Below are 23,264 nucleotides of genomic sequence, written 5' to 3' on the forward strand. Positions count from 1 at the left end.
TATTACAGATTGTGTATGAAACCAGCACATTGTACCCTTTGATTGCACTAATGTACACAGCTATGATTTAACAATAAAAAAAGAAAGAAGTAGAAGCTTCTGGTTCCCTGAAGCTACTTTCTACTCCCAAAATTAAAACACCCTGCAACATATTAAACTGGCCAATTCAAAGTATGTTTTACACTTACCAAGTATAACATGAAAAAGATATTCAGTAATAAAATATTATTTGGAAAACTCTTGAGTTGCACACAACTATTTCTCAGAGGACCTTTACCTTTCAACCTTTACTATGTTAATGTTTGATACACTAACTACTATTAACATTACAGCTTTTATTGTATGTATAATACATAGAATACACAAAGAATGCTTTTATATACGTAGAGAACTCTGAAAGGAGTCACAAAACTAACAATGATTACAAGAAAGTGAGTTCCTATGTCATTTCCCAAAGTACTTTTTCTAAAACTGTGTCTCTGCACACAATTGTATCTCTTCCTATGAATCTCTTCCCACTCCCTTTTTTTATTTTTTGGAGACAGGGTTTCACTATGTTGCCCTTGATAGAGTGCAACGGTGTCACAGCTCACAGCAACCTGCAACTTCTGGGCTCAAGTGATTACCTTGCCTCAGCCTCCCAAGTAGCTGGGACTACAGGCACCCACCACAACACCTGGCTATTTTTTGGTTGCAGTTGTCACTGTTGTTTGGCAGGCCCAGGCTGGATTCAAACCTGCCAGCTCTGGTGTATGTGGCTGGCAGTCTCAGCCACTGAGCTACAGGTGCCGAGCACCCATCTCCCTTTAATAAACAAGTTCTACCTTCTAGTTAACATAGGCTCCCCTGGATGCTGGTATTTTTTGAGACAGAAGCCTGCCAGCTTCCTCATTTGCCAGCAAATTAACAAATTTCCTTTTCCTTCTCCCTAAAAAAAAAGACTAGGCTCCCTCACTCTCCCTTGCACTACCAGAAAGTTCCTTTACATCTCAAATAATGTTTTTCTTCCCTCTTGTTTAATGAGGGAAAATATTCCTATGTAATTCTTTCATTTATAAGTTTAGAAATGAAACCATTCATTTGGACTTAAATCCAACTCTTCTTCACTAGTATCGTCCTCAGCTGAGTATTTTCTTTTAATATATTTTTTTCAATTTCATGCACACAACTGGATTTTTCCTATTACTCAACAAACATACTCAAATTTTCATTCTTAAAACAAACAAACAAACTTCTGGCTTGGCGCCCATAGCACGATGGTTACTGTGCAGGCCACATGCACAGAGGATGGTGGGTTCAAGCCCAGCCCAGGCCTGCTAAACAACGGTGACAACTGCAACAAAAAAACAGCCAGGCATTTTGTGGCAGGCGCCTGTAGTCCCAGCTACTTGGGAGGCTGAGGCAAGAGAATCGCTTAAGCCCAAGAGCTGGAGGTTGCAGTGAGCTGTGACGCCACAGCACTCTACCGAGGACGACATAATGAGACTCTGTCTCAAAACAAACAAACAAAAAGTAACTTCCTTTAACTCTTGCCATACCTGCTATTGTCCATCTTCCTCCCTATTTTTATTAAATTTCTCAAAGAAATGTTGAATATTCTTTGATATTACTTTTCTCCTTCCCTTCTTAGAAAATACCTCAAAGAAACAAAAACATTTTCTGATTTCATTTTCAGGTTCCAAAGACAGACTATCTTAGGCTGGAATCTTCACTTTATCACTTCCTAGCAAGGTATGTCAGTTTTCTCATTTACAAGAAGGGGATAAATAACAGTTCCTACAAATCCCAGTGATTGGGGGAAAGATCAAATGAATAAATGCACATAAAAATCACTTGGGATACACATGAAGTTACTTAATACAGTTAGATTTTATCATTCTTTTATGATTTCTCCTCTAATTATCCTGTAAACATAGATGTAGACTTCTATTTTTGGTGAATTGGGCACACCAATTTGTTTTCCTCCTTTGACAAATCCCACTGAGGTTACAAGGAAAAAATAGGAAGAAGCACAGTCTTCAATAGCACTGAAAACTAAAGATAAAATTTCTAGATCATGAACTTTGAGGAATTCCTAGAAAATGTAATATGGTTAAGATCAAGGGAAAAGTTGGGGCGGCGCCTGTGGCTCAGTGAGTAGGGCACCGGCCCCATATGCTGAGGGTGGCGGGTTCAAACCCAGCCCCAGCCAAACTGCAACAAAAAAAATAGCCGGGCGTTGTGGCAGGCGCCTGTGGTCCCAGCTGCTCGGGAGGCTGAGGCAGGAGAATCGCTTAAGCCCAAGAGTTAGAGGTTGCTGTGAGCCGTGTGACGCCGCGGCACTCTACCCGAGGGCGGTACAGTGAGACTCTGTCTCTACAAAAAAAAAAAGATCAAGGGAAAAGCCATTTAGTTCACAATCTGATGACTGAACACATGCAAAGAACTGGCTTCCCAAGACAGGGTTCAGCTTTACCATCTGGATTCTAAAAGACCCAAAGCCCAGAATGACAGTTGCTGTGAGGTATCAGGGAAGAACTTAGAAAGCAATGCCAACATCTATCAATAGAGCTTCCCATAGCCACGATCATCTAGGATTATTGAGCACTAACCGTAATTAATGGAGAGTATGTGTTCAGTAGATCTCTTAACCTCAGAAGCAGTAAAGGAGGCTGGGCACCTGTAGCTCAAGTGGCTAAGGCGCCAGCCACATACACCAGAGCTGGCGGATTCAAATCCAGCCTGCCAAACAACAATGACATCTACAACCAAAAAAATAGCAGGGTGTTGTGGCGGGCGCCTATAGTTTCAGCTACTTGGGAGGCTGAGGCAATAGAATCACTTAAGCCCAGGAGTTGGAGGTTACTGTGAGCTGTTGATGGCACTCTACCTAGGGTGACAGCTTAAAGCTCTGTCTCAAAAAAAAAAAAAAAGAAGTCGTAGTAAAGGAGTGGAGAGAGTAGTACAACAGCTAATTGGGAGTGCTGCAATAAACACCAAAGGAAAACCAATTTAACATGATAGTGAAACTTACTAAAAGTTCTGGGCTCTCGCTCTGTTTCTACTTAACTACTGCTAGTTAAAACACTAATTAAAAGAAGGCAGCCTAAGATTCTCTGGCAAAGTTGGGAGAGTAAGAACCAATGAACAAGTTTGAACCGCTCCCTTATTGTAGAATATATAAAACGTTCATAGCAATTATCCCAAGCTTTGTATGGCTTTGGTTTGTGCTGACAACACAAGTGAGTGAGATGGACCTACACAGCCCAAGGACCACTACAGCCTCACTGAAGGGAAATGAGATCTGCCTTTGGACCACAGTCATCTCATAAATGCTGGAAAGGAAGACCTCATGAAGAATGGAAAAGAAATATACCCAATTACGGAGGGAGCTCTTTCCGGATTGATCTAATAGGTAAAAATGTAAAGTCTACAGCCCCAAAATTAAGATAAAGCACAACAATCTGAGGAAATGGTAAAATAGATTTCATAGCTGGAACAGTTCTGAGTACTGTCAATAATACGTGAAGGAATGTTGCATCAATACACAAGATCAAAGTCCTATAGAACAGAAGCTCAGAGAAAAACAGGACTGTTGGGAGTAAAAACAGAATTACTGAAATAAAAACCACATTAGAAAAATGCAACAAAATGGACATTACTAAAAAGTATTCACAAACTGAAAAATCCCTTATAATCATTCTCCCTTAATGTAGAACCCTAACACAAAATGATAGAAATTAGAAAAGACTGCACTTATTACTATGTTTTTTTGAAATTCAAATTATCTTCCTAAACATTCAGCACACTTATTTTCAGCTTTAGAAAACTGCTACTCAACTCTTTCTCTCCAATTTTAAAGTTTATGTTTAAAGTTAAGGTGTTTTTCCACAGAATTCACAAATGTGGACATGAGAAAATACTGTGGGGCTATCAGTTCCATTCTTTAATTAAAGTTTCTTGCCATTTAAAAAAGAGAGAGAAATGAAGGACATGAGTTAGAATACCCAACTTCTGTATAGTGTAAAATATAGAAAGAAAAGAATGGAAGAGAACTAACAAAGTAATAGTAGGAAATATTTCTAGAATGATAAATGGTATAAAAAATCCTAAAGTGACTCCTGATTTAAAAAAACAGGAGTCACAACCATGTACACATACAATCATATATACACAAAAGATAAAAATATCTTGGGCGGCACCTGTGGCTCAAAGGAGTAGGGTGCCGGCCCCATATGTTACAGGTTCAAACCCAGCCCCGGCCAAAAACTGCAAAATAAAAGATAAAAATATCCTTTGATAAAGTAGAAACAGAAAGAAAACCTACCTAATAAAGAGTATCTTCCCAAAACAACAGCAATCATCAAATTTAATGGTGAAAGACTGCAATAATGTTTTAAAAAAGGAAGTCCTTGCCATTAATAACATTATTCAACATTTTCTGGAGGGTTCCAGGGGTCCTCAAACTGTTTAAACAGGAGGCCAGTTCACTGTCCCTCAGACCGTTGGAGGGCCGGACTATAGTTAAAAAAAAAAAAAAAAACTATGAACAAAATCCTATGCACACTGCACATATCTTATTTTGAAGTAAAAAAACAAAATGGGAACAAATACAATCACACCGCCTCATGTGGCCCACGGCCCATAGTTTGAGAACCCCTGGCACTTTAGACAACGTAATATAACAAAAACAAACAAAAATGAGATACAAATACTGTAAAGAAAGAAACAAAGACAAAAATATCATTGTTCATCTAGAAAATCCAAAATAACTAAATTTAAAACTGTTAAAATAGGCTCAGCACCCATAGCACAGTGATTATGGTGCCGGCCACATACACCCAGGCTAAAAAAAAAACAGCCGGGTGTGTGGCAGGCGCCTGTAGTCCTAGCTACTCAGGAGGTTGAGGCAAGAGAATCGCTTCAGTCTCAGAGTTTGAGGTTGCCATGAGCTGTGACATCACAGCACTCTACTGAGGGTGTAAGACTCACTGCAAAGAAGCTATATCTCCCCATGTTAATTTATAAGTGCAATACAGTTCCAATTGATAAATAAGCTTTATTTTTGGAATTTAATAAACTGGTTCTAAAGTTCACCTAAAAGAATATATTTAATAGGTATTTTAAAAATCAATGAGGGGACTTTGCACTATAAAGATCAATACATACCATAAAGCCAAACTATTTTTTTTATTGTTAAATCATAGCTGTGTACATTAGTGCAATCAAGGGGTACAATGTGCTGGTTTCATATACAATCTGAAATATTCTCATCAAACCGTTCAACGTAGCCTTCATGGCATTTTCTTAAGTTATTGTATGTAGACATTTGTATTCTGCCTTTAGTAAGTTTTGCCTGTACCCATTCTAAGATGCACCGTAGGTGTGGCCCCAGCCTTTACCCTCCCTCCACCGTAATCTCCCCCCTCCCTTGGCCCTTTCCTCATAGTCTTGTGCTATAGTTGGGTTACAGCCTTCATGTGAAAGCTATAATTTAGCTTCATAGTAGGGCTGAGTACATTGGATACTTTTTCTTCCATTCCTGAGATACTTTGCTAAGAAGAATATGTTCCAGCTCCATCCATGTAAACATGAAAGAGGTAAAGTCTCCATCTTTCTTTAAGGTTGCATATTCCATGGTATACATGTTCCACAATTAAGCCAAATTATTATTTTAAATAATTCAACGCTTTCAAGAACAAATAGCTCAAGGTAACTGTACAGAAAAATTTAAAAACATTTAGGATTAAATTGGTATCTCAAGATAATTAGGAAAGGATTATTCTACTATCTACTATCTAGCTATCTAATTTTATATCATACAGAAAAATAAACTCAAGAGCTAAATTCAAAAAATAGGAGAGAAGTATTACAAAAACACGTAGAATATTTTTATAACCTTACAGTGTGATAAAAACAGAAATGAAAAGAAAAAGATGATATTTGTTAAATTTTTTATATGATCAAATATATGCTCAGAAAAATAATAATATAAGCAAAGGTAAAAAAAGAAAAAACAAAGACTGGAAAAAACTTTATATTACACAGGACAAAGGATAATTTCTTAGTATGAAAAACTCTTGACAATAAACAAACAAACAAAAAAAAAAAACAAGGAAAAAAAGGGAGAAACAGGCAAAGGACATGAGTGGGCTAGTCAGAAAGAGCTAAATAGCCCAAATATGTTTGTTGGATTATATGAAATTGCCCATGTTTGACCTACAAAACTGACTACTTCCTATGTTTTGATCTTGCAAGTAATCAGACAAATGCAAATTAAAATAAGATAAATTCCATCAGTAAAGTGACATTATAGCGCTGCATACTAATTTAAATGTCCACAAACCGTGATCAACTTATTCCTTCTTTATAAATTTATCCTAAAATGCTAAAAGATGTCTGTAATAATACATAACACAGCAATGTTTATAAAAAGTAAAAACCTAGAAATAATCTAAATGCTAGAATTAACATATTATTTAAATAAGTTATAGCCCATCAATACAATAAAATACAAAATGACATGAAAGGATATGTAAAAATGGTAGATTATAAAACAATAAGTACAGTATGTTCCCTTTTATATTTAAATATATGTATGCAGGCATGCATGGAAAAATGTTACTAAAAATACTTTTGTAGAGCAAACATAACCGTAACAATTTCAAAAGACTTAGACAAATAGAGAAAATACTTGTGAAATATATCACAGCAGCCTAACACATACAGGATTCTCAGCCAGGCATTGTGCACTTATAATCCCAGCTACTAAGGAGGCCGAGGCAAGGGGATCACTTGAGGCCAGGAGTTTGAGACTAGCCTGGGCAACATAGAGAGATCCTGCCTGAACAAAAATGCAAATTAAAACCAACCTGAGACACATTTCTCACCTACCAGGTAAGCAAAAATTCAAAATCTTACACTACTGGCAGCTGTGGGGAAAAAAGGCACTCTCATACATTACTGGTTAAGAGTGAAAAAAAGTACACCTATGAAGAGGAATTCAGCAATAGCTAACAGATCTTCATATTCATTTACCACTTGATTTAATAAACACACTTCCAGGAATTCGCCCTGAAGATCAATCTCTGTAAATATGAAACAATTCAGATGCATGAGGTTATTCACTGTAGTGCTATTTGTAACAGCAAAACACTAGAAACAACCGAAGTACAATAGGGGACTGCTTGAATAACTATGATACATTTATATGTCAGAGTATTATACCGACAGCCATGAGAAAACACAATGAGGAAAATTTCTACCAGCTGAAATAGATAATTAGGTGAAAAAAAGCAAAATACATACACACATTTATACACAGTATCCTACCAAAAAGTTTGAGAAACAAAAGGAAATAAAAATATGTATATTTGCTTAATTGCCTATGAATTCCCCCAAGAAATAAACTAGAAGCCAGTGAAAGTGATTACCTATACAAAGTTGTGTCAGAAAGGGAATGAGTTGATAGAGAAGTTCTCTATACAATCTATATAATGTTGACTTTGAATCATGTAAATATTTTTCATATTTAAAAATAAATTTAAATCAATAGTTAATATAAGCAACTTTTAAGAACAGTACTTCTTCATCCTTAGTAGGATATATTTATTCTAAGGACACATACATATAATTACAGAGACATCTGAAATTTAATCTATAGGTCTGCTATAGGGAATCCAGGTTTTCAATGTAGGAAAAGGAAAATACAAATGCACCTTGTGGTGTTGGATGTTAATTGGTCTATCAATACAAACTTGTGATTACGTATGTGTTTCCCCATCTGTCCACTGAAAAGGCCTACGAGTAATGATACCTCAGTAGCAATGAGCACTCCTAGTATCCAGATCCTGGTCTCTCAAAACAATTGTCCACTAAAAAGAACAATGATTCCTTGGATAACCAGGTGAATCTAGAACATCGTACTGTTTTCTTACTTACAAGAAAAACACCAAGACTAATGGAATCACATTAAAAGGACACAGATGGCTGGTCCAAGTACAGTGGTGTTTACAACTAAGGGATCACAACCAGTTTCAGATTCCTTTGCTCTATTCTTGCTACTTTAACTACACTTAAAATTTAAAAAAAAAAAAAAAGACATCAGTGCTCACTTGAAGGGTTCCTACTAGCAGATAGGGAATAAAAATAATGATGGTAAAGAATTACAGCATATTCAATAATAAAGGAATCTGTGATCATGGTATTAGTTTTTTAAAGGGAACAGGAGAGCTCTTCTCTATAGAAAAATGTCAATCAATGTTAGAATTAGAAATCACTGCAATGCAACCCAACCTAACATCTGAGTAAGGCAAGGATCATTAATGGGTGCTAAAGCCAAAGAGTGAATAGATCTACATATGGCCTCAAAGTAGTACCTTAGTTCATTAATTACAAAGAGGAAAATGTCCTTTTATCTTAGAAAGAGGTGGTAGTCACCATCTTAACCAAATGATCCAATAGTTTCACCAACAAAGGAGTAACTCATCCTTATGTACCATTTTATATGATGTAATATGAAATACTAAAATCAGCTGGGCAGTATTCTTGCCAACTGTTTAATCAGAACACACTTATCAAGAAATCCACAAATCAGTCCAAAATGTGGAACATTCTACAAGACAATAATCTTGACTCTTCAAAAAAATTAAGTATCACAAAAGATGGGGGGAAGGAATCAAGAGAACTTGTTCTAAACAAAAATAAACAAAGAGACATAAGCAAATGAGAGTGCACTTAGATTGACTTCTGCACTTAGAAAAAGAAAAAAGGAAGAGACACATTTTAGAAAAACTGGGGACATTTTAAAATATATGTATATTAGATATTCTTAAAATAGTGTTAAATTTTTAGGTGTGAAGATGGAATTCTGGTTGTGTGTGAGAATGCCCTTATTTGTAGAAGCTATATGCTAGGACGTTTAGGGGTGAGATGTCATGATGTATACAACAACTCTTCAAATGGTTCAGCAAAGATGTATATGTGTCTCTGTGTGTGTAAAGATACAAAAAGCAAATGTAGCAAAATCATTAATAATTTCTGAATACAGATAAAGGTCATACTGGTATTTGTTCTTTGAACTTTTTTCTAGGTTTGCAAATTTTTTTGGTGAAGGACCAGACAGTAAATACTTTAGGCTTCATGGGTCATACAATCTCTACTGCAGCACAAAAGGAGCCACTATAGGCAATATATGGAAACAAATGAGGATAGCTATTGTACATTAATACTTCACCTACAAAAATGGACCAAATTTGCCAATCCATTAATGATATTATTAGATTTTTAAAGAATGTATGGGTATATAATGCTTGCTTGCTTGCTTCTCTGTGTGTATGTATGTAGGTATGTGTGTGTGTATATATAATACACATATTTTTTTTCTTTTTCATTTTAAATACACACTCCCTAAGATCATGGTCTCTTCTCTAGTCTCTACCTTTTCCCACTTGATAATCTTATGGCTTCACTAATAATTTTAACAGAAGGATAACTATCTATATAATACCTGCCTTCATACCTCCTAGGCCGGAGTTCTACTTCCTTTACACATTTCGTAAACATGACCACATGGACAGTCAACCTGTCAAATTGAGTATGTCAAAAGTCAATTATTAGTGCCTTTTTCCCCAAGTAACTTCTCCAACGTGATTCAATTTTACCAACAGTGCCACCTGTGCAGAAAAGAGGAATATAGCAGGCCTCAGACTGCCTATCCTTAGAAAGGACTCCTTACACAATTGGCCTTTGGTTAGCACCTGGGAACTTGTATTTTGAGAGGGGTCCCATTATTGTTAGTGATAAAAGCGGCATACTCTGCCTAAACTGTTTGTATAAATAGTGTGGTTTTTGCTCGACACCAGCTTTCCTTTTAGGAACCTGCCCTAGAATGAAGCCCAAAAAACCTAAACCCGGAATTCACAACCTTCCATTTGTTGGCTCCAAACTACTTTTGCAATCTTATTTTCCACTTTATCATATCACATACCTTATTCTTCAGCCAAACCACTATCTAACAATTCCCAAATCTATTCAATCATTCTCTCCTCTTGACTTTAGCTAACAGGGTTTTTAATACCTGAAATAACACTCCACTTTATCTGCAATGAATTCATACAATCTAAATTGAAATGTCATCTCCTATGTGAAGCTCTCCTGGATCTTTTTAGCCAATAATAATCACTCTTTTTTCCTGAATTTTAGTAGGATTTTAAGCATTCATTTCTAATAAAACTTACCAATTTCTGTCTTGTATTATTCTATTACATACATACATTCCATAACCCTTCTCCTCCAGAGCATGCTCTTATCTTGGATTAATTTTTTTATCCCCCTACAAAGCCAGGCAACTGTGCACATTCCTTAAGTATCTGCTGAATGAAAAGGTGAATAAAAACTGGAAAAATGAGAAGGCAATCAGATAAATGTCTGATTTATTCCAGATTTATCTAGAATTCTAGAGGCATTCTAAGGAAGAAGTATACTCTTAGAAATCATGTCATAAATGGGATTTACGTATAGCTGAAACAGTACTACTCTTATTCAAGATCCACATGGTACATCTAAGCAAATTTCTAGAAGTGTAGGTAGCAAGGTACTATGCTTAGCCCTGTGGAAGATATGAATTGAATAAGCTTCAGTGGACTGGCCTCTAATCTAATCTTATCCATAATAATGCTATTTATGAAAATGTAAAATTCCTAATAAACTTTATTTATCTACCCATCTATCTACCTATTTTTGGAAACGATTTCCCACTCTGTCACCAGGCTGGAGTGCAGTGGCATTACCATAGCTCATTAAAACCTTGAACTCCTGGGCTCAAGAAATCTTCCTATCTCAGTCTCCTGAGTAGGTAGGGCCAGACCCAGATAATTTTTTTTTTTATTTTTTGTAGAGATGAGGTCTCACCCATACCCAGGTTGGTCTTAAACCCCTGGACTTCAGCAATCCCTCCACCTTGGCCTCACAAAGTGCTGAGATTACAGGCATGAGTCACCACATCTGGCCCTTAACAAACTTTAACTTGTAACACAATCTAGTAGACACAAACTGGCTCTCCATCAATTATAAGTCAGTCTGTGATAATAAAGTTTTAAGAAATGCAAAAATATTAAATACTCAAAAACCAAAACAATGTAAACATATCCTAAAGTTTACCACATTTAGGATAATGAAAAAGATATGCCTACCCCATCCCACCAAAAACAAAAATAAAAAATAAAAGGGATCAATCTTTTTTTAATGGGGTAGGGAAGAATGGTATTTTATAAAAGATTATAAAAGAAGCTTGAGGAAAGAAGTATTTCTCTATAATCAAAGATATTTAGATATTTTTCTACACATGACACACACGTACACACATTACTAATTTGAGAAGAGTGTATAATTTTGCCCTTTCTGTTTTACACATTATTAAAGTCTCTAGCCAGATGAAATCCCATAAGAGAGAAAAAAATAATTTTGAGTGAAGTACACTACCTCCAACAACAATGTTCACCATTTCTTCTACAATGCTCTGTACAATGTCTTGTGGCTTTTCCTCACAATCATGGTTTTCTCCATCAGATAATGTATCATTTTTAGATAATGCTTTAAAAAGAGAAAAATTCCAGAGAATATTATTTTAATTTTTTAAAAATCTCTGAAACATTTATGATGAAAATATTTCCAAAACAATAAAGAATAAAAAAATTTCATATACATAAAATTAGAAGCAATTACATGTTAAATCTTCAAAATTTATATCAAAATTTAAAATATTTACCAAATTCAAGTCATTTTCAACAATGGTTCATTTGACAAACTATAAAATGATTACTCAACTTAATTTTCTAGATTGGTCTTTTAAGAACTTGAACTTTTAAAAATATTTTGAATGAAACATTTCTAACATGTCCTACACACACTTACTCACATTTAGTACATAAACAGTAACCTTTATCAAATAATATATTAAATGTAATTAAAGCTTGTTTTGATCACTTGTATTGATCACATCAATAATATTAACAAGATTAACACTGTACTATAATACAGTGACGTCCTTAAAGAAGCAGACATACGGCTGTCTGGGTCTTTCTTGTTATTTCTTCCCCAGTAGAAACTGCACTTCCAATGTATAATTAAATTTTAAAAATTAAAAAATAATTCATTACCCAATTTAACGTTTAAAAAACCCAGATAAAATGCTCATCAGAACTTCGGAATAGCACAAGAGAAACTGATGAAACTTGACATTCCAGACAGCTGTATAGTCTATTGCAGATAAATATAGGATTTCCACTGGGCGTTTTGAAATGCTGAAAATATCTCAAGGCAGCTCAATGAGCATTTTAGGATGCTTTGGGATCCAAGACCCTGTGTCACAGGAGCCACTGTCCTACACCAAATGGCATCAAACTGCATATTACCTGGGAGTGCTAGGTACTCCCACTAATAGCACTCACAGGTAATATGCAGTTAGCTATTAGTGGGAGAGGAAAGGGGCAGAGCCACTGTAGACTATAGACAGTGGATCTACTCCTCTCCTCTCCCACTAATGTAAAGGACCACCACTTAGAATAGTGGTTTCCAGATGCCTATCCTCCCCATAATTTCACTGTTCTTAATCTACTGTCTGTAGCATTCTATAAAATACTGAATGTCACAAGAGAAAACCTGATAAATAAGCATGTCAAGTCAGTAACCTTATTTTATAAAATACCCAAATAGCAGTTAGATTGCTCTGTAGAATAATAACCAACAATTTCTGCTGGAAATTTTCCCAATTTTTTAGCCAGCCTATTCCTACCCTCATCCATTAAGATTCAATAAAACATTATCACTCTCTCTCTTCCACAGTATTTCCTAACTCTCCTTAGCAGAATTACCTTGTGCATGCCACTTTCAGGACACTTATCACATATTGTATCTCATTTATGCTAATCTGACCTTCCAGTAGGCTAAGAACATACTAAAAGCAACCATCTTTTTACCATCAAGTCCTAACATAGTGCCTAAGACAGTATGCTCAATGAATGTTTGCTGAATGCATGAACAAATAAAGGAAAAAATTAAGTCCCAACTTTGTAAATTCACAGTGGAAAAAAAGGGGGAAATTTTGGCAAAAAAGGCAGGCTGGACAAGTGTTAAGTCACATAAAGTCAAATTCACTACTAGCTTCAGTACTGTGAATATTTGTTTATCAAAGTCACCCCTTTTAAAATAAATAGTAAAGCACTATTTTTAAAAAGTATACTTCTCAGAAAGTTAGAAGTAAAACGGCCGCTATTAAGTTATAAAAAAGATGTGGTTAAAAAAAAATCAAGAGCTGAAAATGAATGAAAGAATGTTTTCCTCAAAGCAAAGAAAAAATTTTTTAATTTTTGAGACCAGGCCTCACTCTGTCACTCATCACTTCCTACAGGCTAGAATTCCTGGGATCAAGTGATCCTCCCATCTCAGCTTCTTGAGCAGCTGGGTTTATAGGTGTGAGCCATCACATTTGGCCAAATTTATAAAATAAACTTTATTTCTGTAGTCCTATAATCTTTCTAAAAAAAATTTTTTTACAAAGATCCAACAAAACAAACCCTTTTCTTATATATCTACTTAGAAAAAATACTATCAGAAAACACCTCAAATGTTGCAACTATTACATATCAGGATATAAAAAGAAATAAAAATTTTTGTATGTCAGCTGGCTACTCAAAAAGATTTCTTTCTATATTTAAAGTCAGTCCTTTTTTGACCATAATAATATTTTCTAAACTGATAAAGATTTCCTAACATTTTCAGTCATATTCCAGAAAAACCTTACTAGGTCACTTGTTTGCTATGAAACTTTTTTTTTTTTTTTTTTTTGCAGTTTTTGGCCGGGTTTTGGGTTAAGCCGGGGCTGGGTTTGAACCTGCTACCTCCGGTACATAGGGCCAGCACTATAAAACTATTTTTAAGTAGGAAACTAACTCCTACATGACATACTAATGGACTTTTATGATCCTCTTTAGAAACACATATGTATGCCAAAGGAAGTCTCAAATTGCTTATGAGATGCTAATGCAACGCAACATATCATTAACACATGTCCTCTGGGTTGAAGTCAGATTCATATCACCCAGCATGAAAAAAGCCCATAATTACCACAATGTACCTAATATCCATTAAATCATGCTATCTTTTCCACATTTCATCAAAAATTCATTCCTTAAAAAAATAAAAGAAATAAAAAAACTCATTCCTACATGTTCCCCTTAGTACATACACCCCACACACTCCCTTCTCAAGAAGATTACTTTCAGCTGCAGTTGCCTGATCAGCTTCAGTCTGTTCATTTTCTGCACTGGAAATATCAGATCCATTTTCAGGCTCTGTGTCATCCTGAAGATTTTTATCTACATCATTTGTATTGGGGTCAAGGTCCTCTTCATGCTCTTGGGATATATGATCAACAGTCTGAGGTGGCAAATATCTAAGTTGAGGTGATTCAGGCTCATGGTGGCTTACTGGAGACTGCAACAGATGATGATGCTGCCGATGCCTTTCTTTTTCCATTTGTTTGGCTTCCTGTAACTGGCAAGAAATAAAATACTTTCTAATATTAATAAACTACATAATTTAATATTTGCAAAGAAAATGTTAAATCTAACTATAAACCCTTTATGTAAGGTGACATCTTATCTCTATGCTTAAAAATTACAGTCCATCAAAAACAAAATACATAATGTAAGCCACATATGGTGGCTTAAACCTGTAATCTAGCACTCTGGGAGGCTGAGGAGGATGGACTGCTTGAGCTCAGGAGTTCAAGACCAGCCTGAGCTAAAGCGAGACCCCCCCCATCTCTAAAACCAGCCAGCATTTTGGCGGGCACCTGTAGTCTCAGCTACTTGAGAGGCTGAGGCAAGAGAATCACTTGAGCCCAAGAGTTTAAGGTTGCTGTGAATTATTACGCCATGGCACTCTACTGAGGATAGCAAAGTGAGACTCTGTCCCCTCCAAAAAATAATAAAAAAATAAAAACAATGATGTTTACACTTTAAGTGGCTGGAAATTGGCACATGAAAAGAGATGAAAGACTTCCACTACTATATACCCTTTTCATTATAATTATGTGAATGAAAGAATACGACCCTCCCTGCCCCACACACACATACACACTCACTCTTGCTGATATGTAAAGTCTAGAAAGATATACAAGAAACTAATAATAATGGTTACCTATAGAAGGCAGGGGTTAGGAAATGGCCAAATGGGAAACAAGAGTGTGAGGGAACTTTTCAATGTTTACCCTTCTATAGCATGTTCTTGTATTACTTTGGCAAACATTGTTTATTTTTAAAATATTAAAATTACATTTAATAAAATTGCAATGAGAGCTTAAGTCACCCTGGCCAGTCATCTAATAATTTTGAAAAAATTACATCCACAAATCTGAATTTTATTTCAGAATATCTGTCATTATTATATAGATAATACTATTTATAAAACTGGCTGACTTACACGATGCTAAAATCATTAAGAATCAGGATCACAGGTTCCATCTTTTAGCACTTTATTGTTTTTTACACCTTTCTTTTGGTCCTCATGACCTAATATGAATGATTCTTATAGAATTAATATCCACAAAGATAAATATTTTAAGTATCAAATATCGACATTTGATATATCCCAATAATATTGCAGCTTATGTGGAAATATTAGAACTAATTACATGAACTTATAAAATAAATCTGACTTAAAAGGTTTTACGTATAAGATCATATCATCAGCAAAGAGGGAGAGTTTGACCTCCTTTGCTCCCATTCGGATGCCCTTTGTATCCTTCTCTTGCTTGACTGTATTGGCCAGAATTTCCAGAACTATGCTGAAAAATAGTGGCAATAGTGAACATTCTTGTCTTGTTCCAGTTTTCAGTGGAACAGCTTTCAGTTTTACACCATTCAGTATGATGTTAGCTGTGGGTTTGTCATAGATGGCTTCAATCAGCTTAAGAAATGTGCTTAAGTGTTCTTATTAGAAAAGGGAACTGGATTTTGTCAAACACTTTTTCTTCATCTATGGAAAGGATCATATGGTCTTTGTCGATTGCTAATGATATGATCTTATACTTAGAAAACCCCAGAGACTCAACCACAAAATTCCTGGAAGTCATCAGGAAATACAGTAATGTCTCAGGGTATAAAATCAATGTCTACAAATCAGTAGCCTTTGTATACGCCAATAACAGCCAAGATGAGAAGCAAATCAAAGACAATTCCCTTCACAGTAGCTTCAAAGAAAATGAAATACTTAAGAATACACCTAAAGAAAGAGGCGAAAGATCTTTTCAAAGAGAATTATGAGACTCTAAGAAAAGAAACTGCAGAAAACACTAACAAATGAGAACTCACCATGCTCTTGACTAAGAAGAATCAACACTGTCAAAATGTCTATTCTACCCAAAGCAATCTACAGATTCAATGCAAGTCCCACTAAAATACCAACATAATATTTTGAAGAACTATAAAAAATTATACTTCATTTTGTATGAAACCAGAAAAAAAACCCATATAGCTAAGGCTATTTGTAGCAATAAAAGCAAAGTTGGAGGCATCACCCTACCAGACTTCAGGCCACTGCAAGTCCACAGTAATCAAAACAGCATGGTATTGGCACAAAAATAGAGACATAGACATATGGAACAGTACAGAAAACCAAGAGATGAAATCCGTCTCTCCTTGCCATCTGATCTTTCATAAACCTAACAAAAGCATACAGTGGGGAAAAGAATCCCTATTCAACAAATGTTGCTGGGAGAACTGGATAACCACATGTACAAGACTGAAACGTGACCCACGCTTTTCATCTCTTACAAAAATTGACCCAAGAATGGATAAGAGACTTAAATTTGAGACGTGAAATGATAAAAAGCTTAGAAAGTATGGGAAAAACTCTTTAATTATGTTGGACTGGGGAAAGATTTTATGACAAAGTCTTCGATAGCCATCACAACAACAATAAAAATTAACAAATGGGACTAAATTAAGCTGAAAAAATTCTGCACAGCTAAGGACACAACAAGTAAAGCAAAAAGACAACCTTTAGAATGGGAAAAGATATTTATAGGTTATCAATCTGACAAAGGGTTGACAACTAGAATCTACAGAGAACTCAAATTAATCAACAGAAAAATAATAAACAATCCCATCTACCTCTGGGCACAAGATATAAACAAAACCTTCTCTGACAAAGACAGATGAATGGCTAACAAACATTTGAAAAAAATGCTCATTGTCCCTGATCATCAGAGAAATGCAAATCAAAACCACACTGAGATATCACCTAACCCCATTGAGAATAGCCCACATCACAAAGTCTCAAAGCTACAGATGCTGGCATGGATGTGGAAATTAACACAACCTTTCTGGAAGAAAGTATGGAGAATCCTCAAAGAACTCAAATTAGACCTCACATTTGATCCTGCAATCCCACTGCTAGGCATCTATCCAGAAAAAAAATCCTTTTATCATAAGGACATTTGCAGTAGACTGTTTACTACAGCTCAATTTACAATTGCCAAAATGGGGAAACAGCCTAAATGCCCACCAACTCGAAATGGATTAACAAGTGTGGTATATGTATACCACGGAATACTGTTCAGCCATTAAAAAAGGTAGAGACTTTACATCTTTTGTATTAACCTGGATGGAGGTGGAACACTGTCTTCTTAGTAAAGCATCACAAGAATGGAGAAGCAAGAATTCAATGTACTCAATTCTAATATGAAGGTAATAGATGATCTAGCAGGGGTCTTCAAACTGCGGCCCGCAAGCCACATGAGGCCGTGTGATTGTTTTTGTTTCTGTTTTGTTTTTTTACTTCAAAATAAGATATGTGCAGTGTGCATAGGAATTTGTTCATAGGTTTGTTTTTTTTTTAAACTATAGTCTGGCCCTCCAACAGTCTGAGGGACAGTGAATTGGCCCCCTGTTTAAAAAGTTTGAGGACCCCTGGATTAGAGACTGGGGAGAGGGGAGGAGGGAAGGGAATAGGGGGTTACAGTGTACGACACACCTCTTGGGCGCAGGACATAATTACAAGAGGCACTTTACCTAACAACCGCAATCAGTGTAACCTTAGTCTTTGTACCCTCAATGAATCCCAAACAATAAAAAAGTTAAAAAAGATTTTAATGCCAGGCCAGGCACAAGTAGCTCACGCCTATAATCCTGGAACTCGTGGAGGTCAAGGTAGGAGGATCTCTTGAGGTGAAGAGTTGGAGACCAACTGGAGCAAAGCAGGACCCCAACTAGCTGGCATGGTGGCACATGCCTGTAGCCCCAGCTACTCAGGAGGCTAAAGCAGAAGAATCGCCTCAGCCCAGGGGTTTGAGGTTGCTATGAGCAGAGCTGATGCCATGGCACTCTAGCCTGGGCAACAGGGCAAGACGCTGTCTCAAAAAAAAAACAAATAATAAGAAAGACAGAGAAAAAAATGTTAACACCTAGAAGGAAGAATCTACCTGGTCTAAATTCCTTATTTAAAAAATAAGGAAACAGTGGGGCGGTGCCTGTGGCTCAAAGGAGTAAGGCACCGGCCCCATATGCAGTGGCAGTTTCAAAGGCAGTCCCAGCCAAAAACTGCAAAAAAAAAAAAAAAAGAAAAGAAACTTACAGACACAACTAGTTGCACAGTTAAAAATCAGAACAGAATTTTCAAACCACTACTTCAGCCTTTTCAGTTTCCTAATTTACAGTGAGGAATCCAACACTTGCAATGAAATACCAACCTCAGTCTAACTTCAACCAATCTGGACCATGGTTTAGTGGGGCAAGTAAATGCTTTGAAATCACTGCAAGCATGATATCAAATTCTTACTTTTTCTACTTATCCCAGAGTTGTACAAAATGTTAGTGATGTCCTTGAAAAAAGAGAAAATGTTATTCCATGAAAAAAGCTTTTAAATATTTTCCATACATTTCTGTACTTCCTAGCAGAGAGCTTTTCCGCATCAGTTCTAGTGACATTTTCCAGCAGATATTTCATTGTGAGGTTGTCCTATGCACTGTAGGCTATCATCAGCATCCCCAGTCTTTACCCACAGTAAGCCGGTAAGAGCCTCTCCACCCTAGTCATGACAATCAAAAATATCTCAAATGTGCCTATAGGGATAAAACATCTGTAGTTGAGAACCACTGTTCTAGAGGGAAGAAATTAATATTTCTTTCACTTGAAATAATTTGAGGACTGAACTTTTTATAATAAGGTCTGACAAGACTTACTTTAGAGTTTTATTTTGTGGAAGAGGGAGACAAGGAAGGTTAGTAGTAAATACAAGTGAATTAGACTTCCATCTTAGATTTCAGTAAATGTGAACGTTAAATCAACTGCCTTTTTCACATATTTTCTCTTTCTTCTTTCTCCTACTTTTCTATATCCATTGCACAAAACTAAATATCCTTTGTAACAAAAAACATGCTCATAGCCCTTATACAATTCAGTTGTATATCTGTTTATGTAGATATCTGCTTAAAGTTCATTTTGCCCCACAGTTTATAAGATCTGTGAAAGTAGACGTCAGGTCAATTTTGCTCATCACTGTATAAGTGAGGCCTACTGCAGTGCCAAAACGTATTAGGAATTCAGTAAAAATACTTTGTACAAATTAAATCAATAAAGTTTATATTTCCGTTATTAAAACATGACAAAATTACTTTATTCACTTCCACAAAAAAGCAACAAAGTTTATGACTGCAAGATATTAAAAATAACCTAATGTCAATACATAAAACAGGGACTTAAAAGACTACAGTATATCCTAGAGCAGGGATTTCCAACCTTCTAAGTTCCCTTGGCCACAATGGAAGAAAAATTGTCTTGAGCCACACATTAAATACACAGACTAAAGCTGTTGAGAAAAAAGAAAAAAAGGCCCTTGTATGATTTTCATGATATCCAACACGACAAATAAGCAAAAAGGGCCTCACGTAAGCCATATGTAGCCTGTGGGCCACAGGCTGAACACCCCTGTGAGTCCTACACAATAAAATATAACATCTACTTATACAGCACTTACATTGCACTAGATATTATAAGTCATCAATCCAGGATGATTTAAAGTATTATGGAAGGATAGATTACATGCAAACTTTAGATAGGGACTTGAGTATCCATGAAATTTTCAGTATCCAAGTAAGGGTCCTAGAACCAAACTATCACAGATACCAAGAGAAAACTATAATTAAAACCAACCAGAACGTGATAGGCACTAAAAACGAAAAACAGACAGTATCAAATAAACTAAACTATATTATGAAGGAATAACATTACCCCCACTGAAGGGAAGAAAGGAACTAATCTAAGTAACTTTGAAAGTAATATTCTGAATATGTAATAAAAGGCTAAAGACCAAAAGAACTAGGCTAGGCACTCTGGGAGGGTGAGGCAAGAGGATCACTTGAAGTCAGGAGTTTGAGGCCAACCTGAGCAAGAACCAAATCCTGTCTCCACCAAAAATAGAAAAGAATTAACTGGGTGTGGTGGCATGTGCCTGTAAGTCTCAGCTACTCAGGACACAGAGGCAGGATTGCCTGAGCTCAGGAGCCTGAGGTTGCAGTAAGCTATCATGATGCCACTGCACTCTACCCAGGGTGATAGACCAAGACTCTGTCTCACAAAAAGAAAAAGAAAAAAGAAGAAATAACTAAATATAAATGTTCTAATTTCTCAAAGTTAATAATTAAAGGGAAAAACTGAAATGAACCCCATGGTGTTACACTGGAGTCAGAAATGCCAGTTACAAACAACTGGTTTTTAATATATAAAGATGGAAAGTCACATACAGGTATGGGGAGAAAGCGAGGGAGGGATTAGTATATATGGACTTGTATTTCCCAACTCTGTCTGGTGACAAGGCCTAGTAATACACCAGTGACAAGGTACAGATTTAGCACCCAGATTTTGGTTTCTAGGAGCCAGGGTTCCTTACTGAAGTGGCTGACTCTAGGTCTGAAGCAGGGAAACTTCAAAATGAGCCTGGAACATCTTGAGATTCCAGAAAGTATAGAAGCACTCAAAAAAGGATGGCGCTTGTCAGAAGGACAAAGACCAACAGAATAAAAAAAAAGTATGTGTTGAGTACAGATCGACATGAATAAATAAATGAATAAACAGGAAAGAAAGGAAAAAACAACAAGAGAAACAGAAAATCACCATTAGGGAAACACTACAATAATAACTGTTGCCACAGTAATTACTGTTGTCAGTAAGATCCACAAAAACCAAGGAATTGGGGGGAATTTGAAGAGAAATGGAATACTGCATTGTCTTAAAATACCGCCCCTAAAACATTTATTAACTGTAAAAGAAAAACTAGTAACTTCAAAGTAGAAAAGCCTGACAGGAATCACCTGGTTAATATCAAGGTTAACATCACCAGTAATGACACATACCAACATCATGAATTCCTGATATGTTGCACCAAAAGGACACAACACTGTTTCAAAGGTATTCCAGCAAAAAATGTGCAACCTCATTTCGTTCATAAGAAAACATCAGACAATGCACACTGAAGGATACTCAACAAAATAATTTGTCAGTATCCTTCCAAAGCAGCAAGATCATGAAAGATAAAGGAAGACTAAGTAACTGTCACAGACTAGAGAAGACTAAGACAAACAAACAGCTAAAGGCACACAAAATGCAATGTGGGATCCTGGATCAAATCCTGAAACAGAAAAAGGACTTGGTGGGAAAACTACTCACTGAAATTCCAGTAAGGTCTATAGTTTAGTCAGAGGTTATTACTCCAGTGTTAATTCTTGGAGGTTTTGATAATTGTGCTATGGTTAAGTAAGATGCTGACATTAAGGGAAACAGAGTAAAGGAAAAAGAGGATCACTCTGCAAAATTTTCACAACTTTTCTATAAGTTTGAAACCAGTTCAAATAAAAAGGTGAAAGATCTAGGCAATTATTTAAAAAAAAAAAAAAAAAGATCACCTAGTTGCTAACCTCTTACCAATCAATCTGAAGTAAAGTATTATAAGCGGTATCATGGTCCTTTAATGTATGGGGAGAGATGTTTCATCAACATAGAAATGTACTTTGTTTATTCTTTAAGGGCCTAATGAATGAGTTTACATCAGATAAGATAAAGTTAGTGTAATCTACATTACACTATACTAAGCTTCATTGCAATAAAAATATGAATTCATAAATACTTCCATGAAGAAGACCGCAATAAATATTTTTCACATTCCATTTCTGAACTAAAAACATACTTTAAGGGCCAGGCGGGTAGATTGCCCAAGCTCACAGGTTGGAGACCAACCTGAGCCAGAGTGAGACCTTGTCTCTAAAAATAGCCAGGTATTGTGGCAGGCGCCTATAGTCCCAGCCACTGGGGAGACTGAGGCAAGAGCATGTCTTGAGCCCAAGAGTTTGAGGTCGCTGTGAGCTATGACACCTCGGCACTCTACCTAGGGTGACAAAGTGAGATTCTGTCTCAAAATAAATAAATTAATTAATTAATAATAATAAAAACATATTTTGTTCAGAGTCAAACAAGTCAGTAAATCTCAAAACAAAACAAAACACAATACCACAAATCTCCAGTAAGCAGAACTGTAAATAAAAAACATTCTTCTCTATAGGCACATAGATCTCACTATAATTACCACTTTTTTTAGACAGGGTTTTGCTCGGTTGCCTGTGCTGGGGTACAAAGGCAACATCATAATTCACTGCAACCATGAACGCTGGGGCTCAAGTGATCCTCCTGCTTCCTCCTCCTGAGTAACTGGGACTACAGGCTGAACCATCACACCTGGCTAAATTTTTTTTTGGTAGAGACAAAGTCTCACTATCACCCAGGCTGGTCTCAAATTCCTGGCCTCAAGCAAATCTCCCACCCTGACCTCTCAAAGTGCTAGGAGTATACCCATGAGCCACCATATTGAGCTTCCTTTCTATACTTAATTGCAGTGTTCTATACAATCTCCCTCTTTATTTATTACTTACTGCTTGGTTTTCCATGCGTGCAAAGATAACATTTAGCATCTGAGTAAGAGTAGCTTTGGCTGTTGTCTGATTGATGAGATTTTTGCTTGCTAGATAGATATTGTAACATGTTCTCACAGCTTGCAGTACAGTTCCTTCGTGAATTTCTATGTGTTGTGATGTTACTGCAGTAAGTAAAGCCTTAAAAAAAAAAAAAAAAAAAAGTTAAAGCTATTTTCTGCATCCAGAGTTTCAATACAAAAATGAGTACTTTTCTATTAGAATTAAAACTTTCAGAAACAATTACCCCTTTCAGATAATACA

General features: G+C 36.1%; 1 protein-coding gene across 1 annotated transcript in view; it reads right to left on the reverse strand.

The window, feature by feature from the left end:
• The window catches only part of ARFGEF1 (ADP ribosylation factor guanine nucleotide exchange factor 1), a 167,863-nt gene that overhangs the window by 102,489 nt on the left and 42,110 nt on the right, over positions 1–23,264 (reverse strand). Inside the window, exons 5-7 of the mRNA XM_053559499.1 lie at positions 22,962–23,141; positions 14,256–14,532; positions 11,461–11,571 (exon numbers count right to left, since the gene is read on the reverse strand). Of these exons, the coding sequence (XP_053415474.1) occupies positions 11,461–11,571; positions 14,256–14,532; positions 22,962–23,141 (568 nt within the window). The remainder of the gene's footprint in view (positions 1–11,460; positions 11,572–14,255; positions 14,533–22,961; positions 23,142–23,264) is intronic.

Source organism: Nycticebus coucang, chromosome 13, assembly GCF_027406575.1.
Source record: "Nycticebus coucang isolate mNycCou1 chromosome 13, mNycCou1.pri, whole genome shotgun sequence".
NCBI lineage: Eukaryota > Metazoa > Chordata > Mammalia > Primates > Lorisidae > Nycticebus > Nycticebus coucang.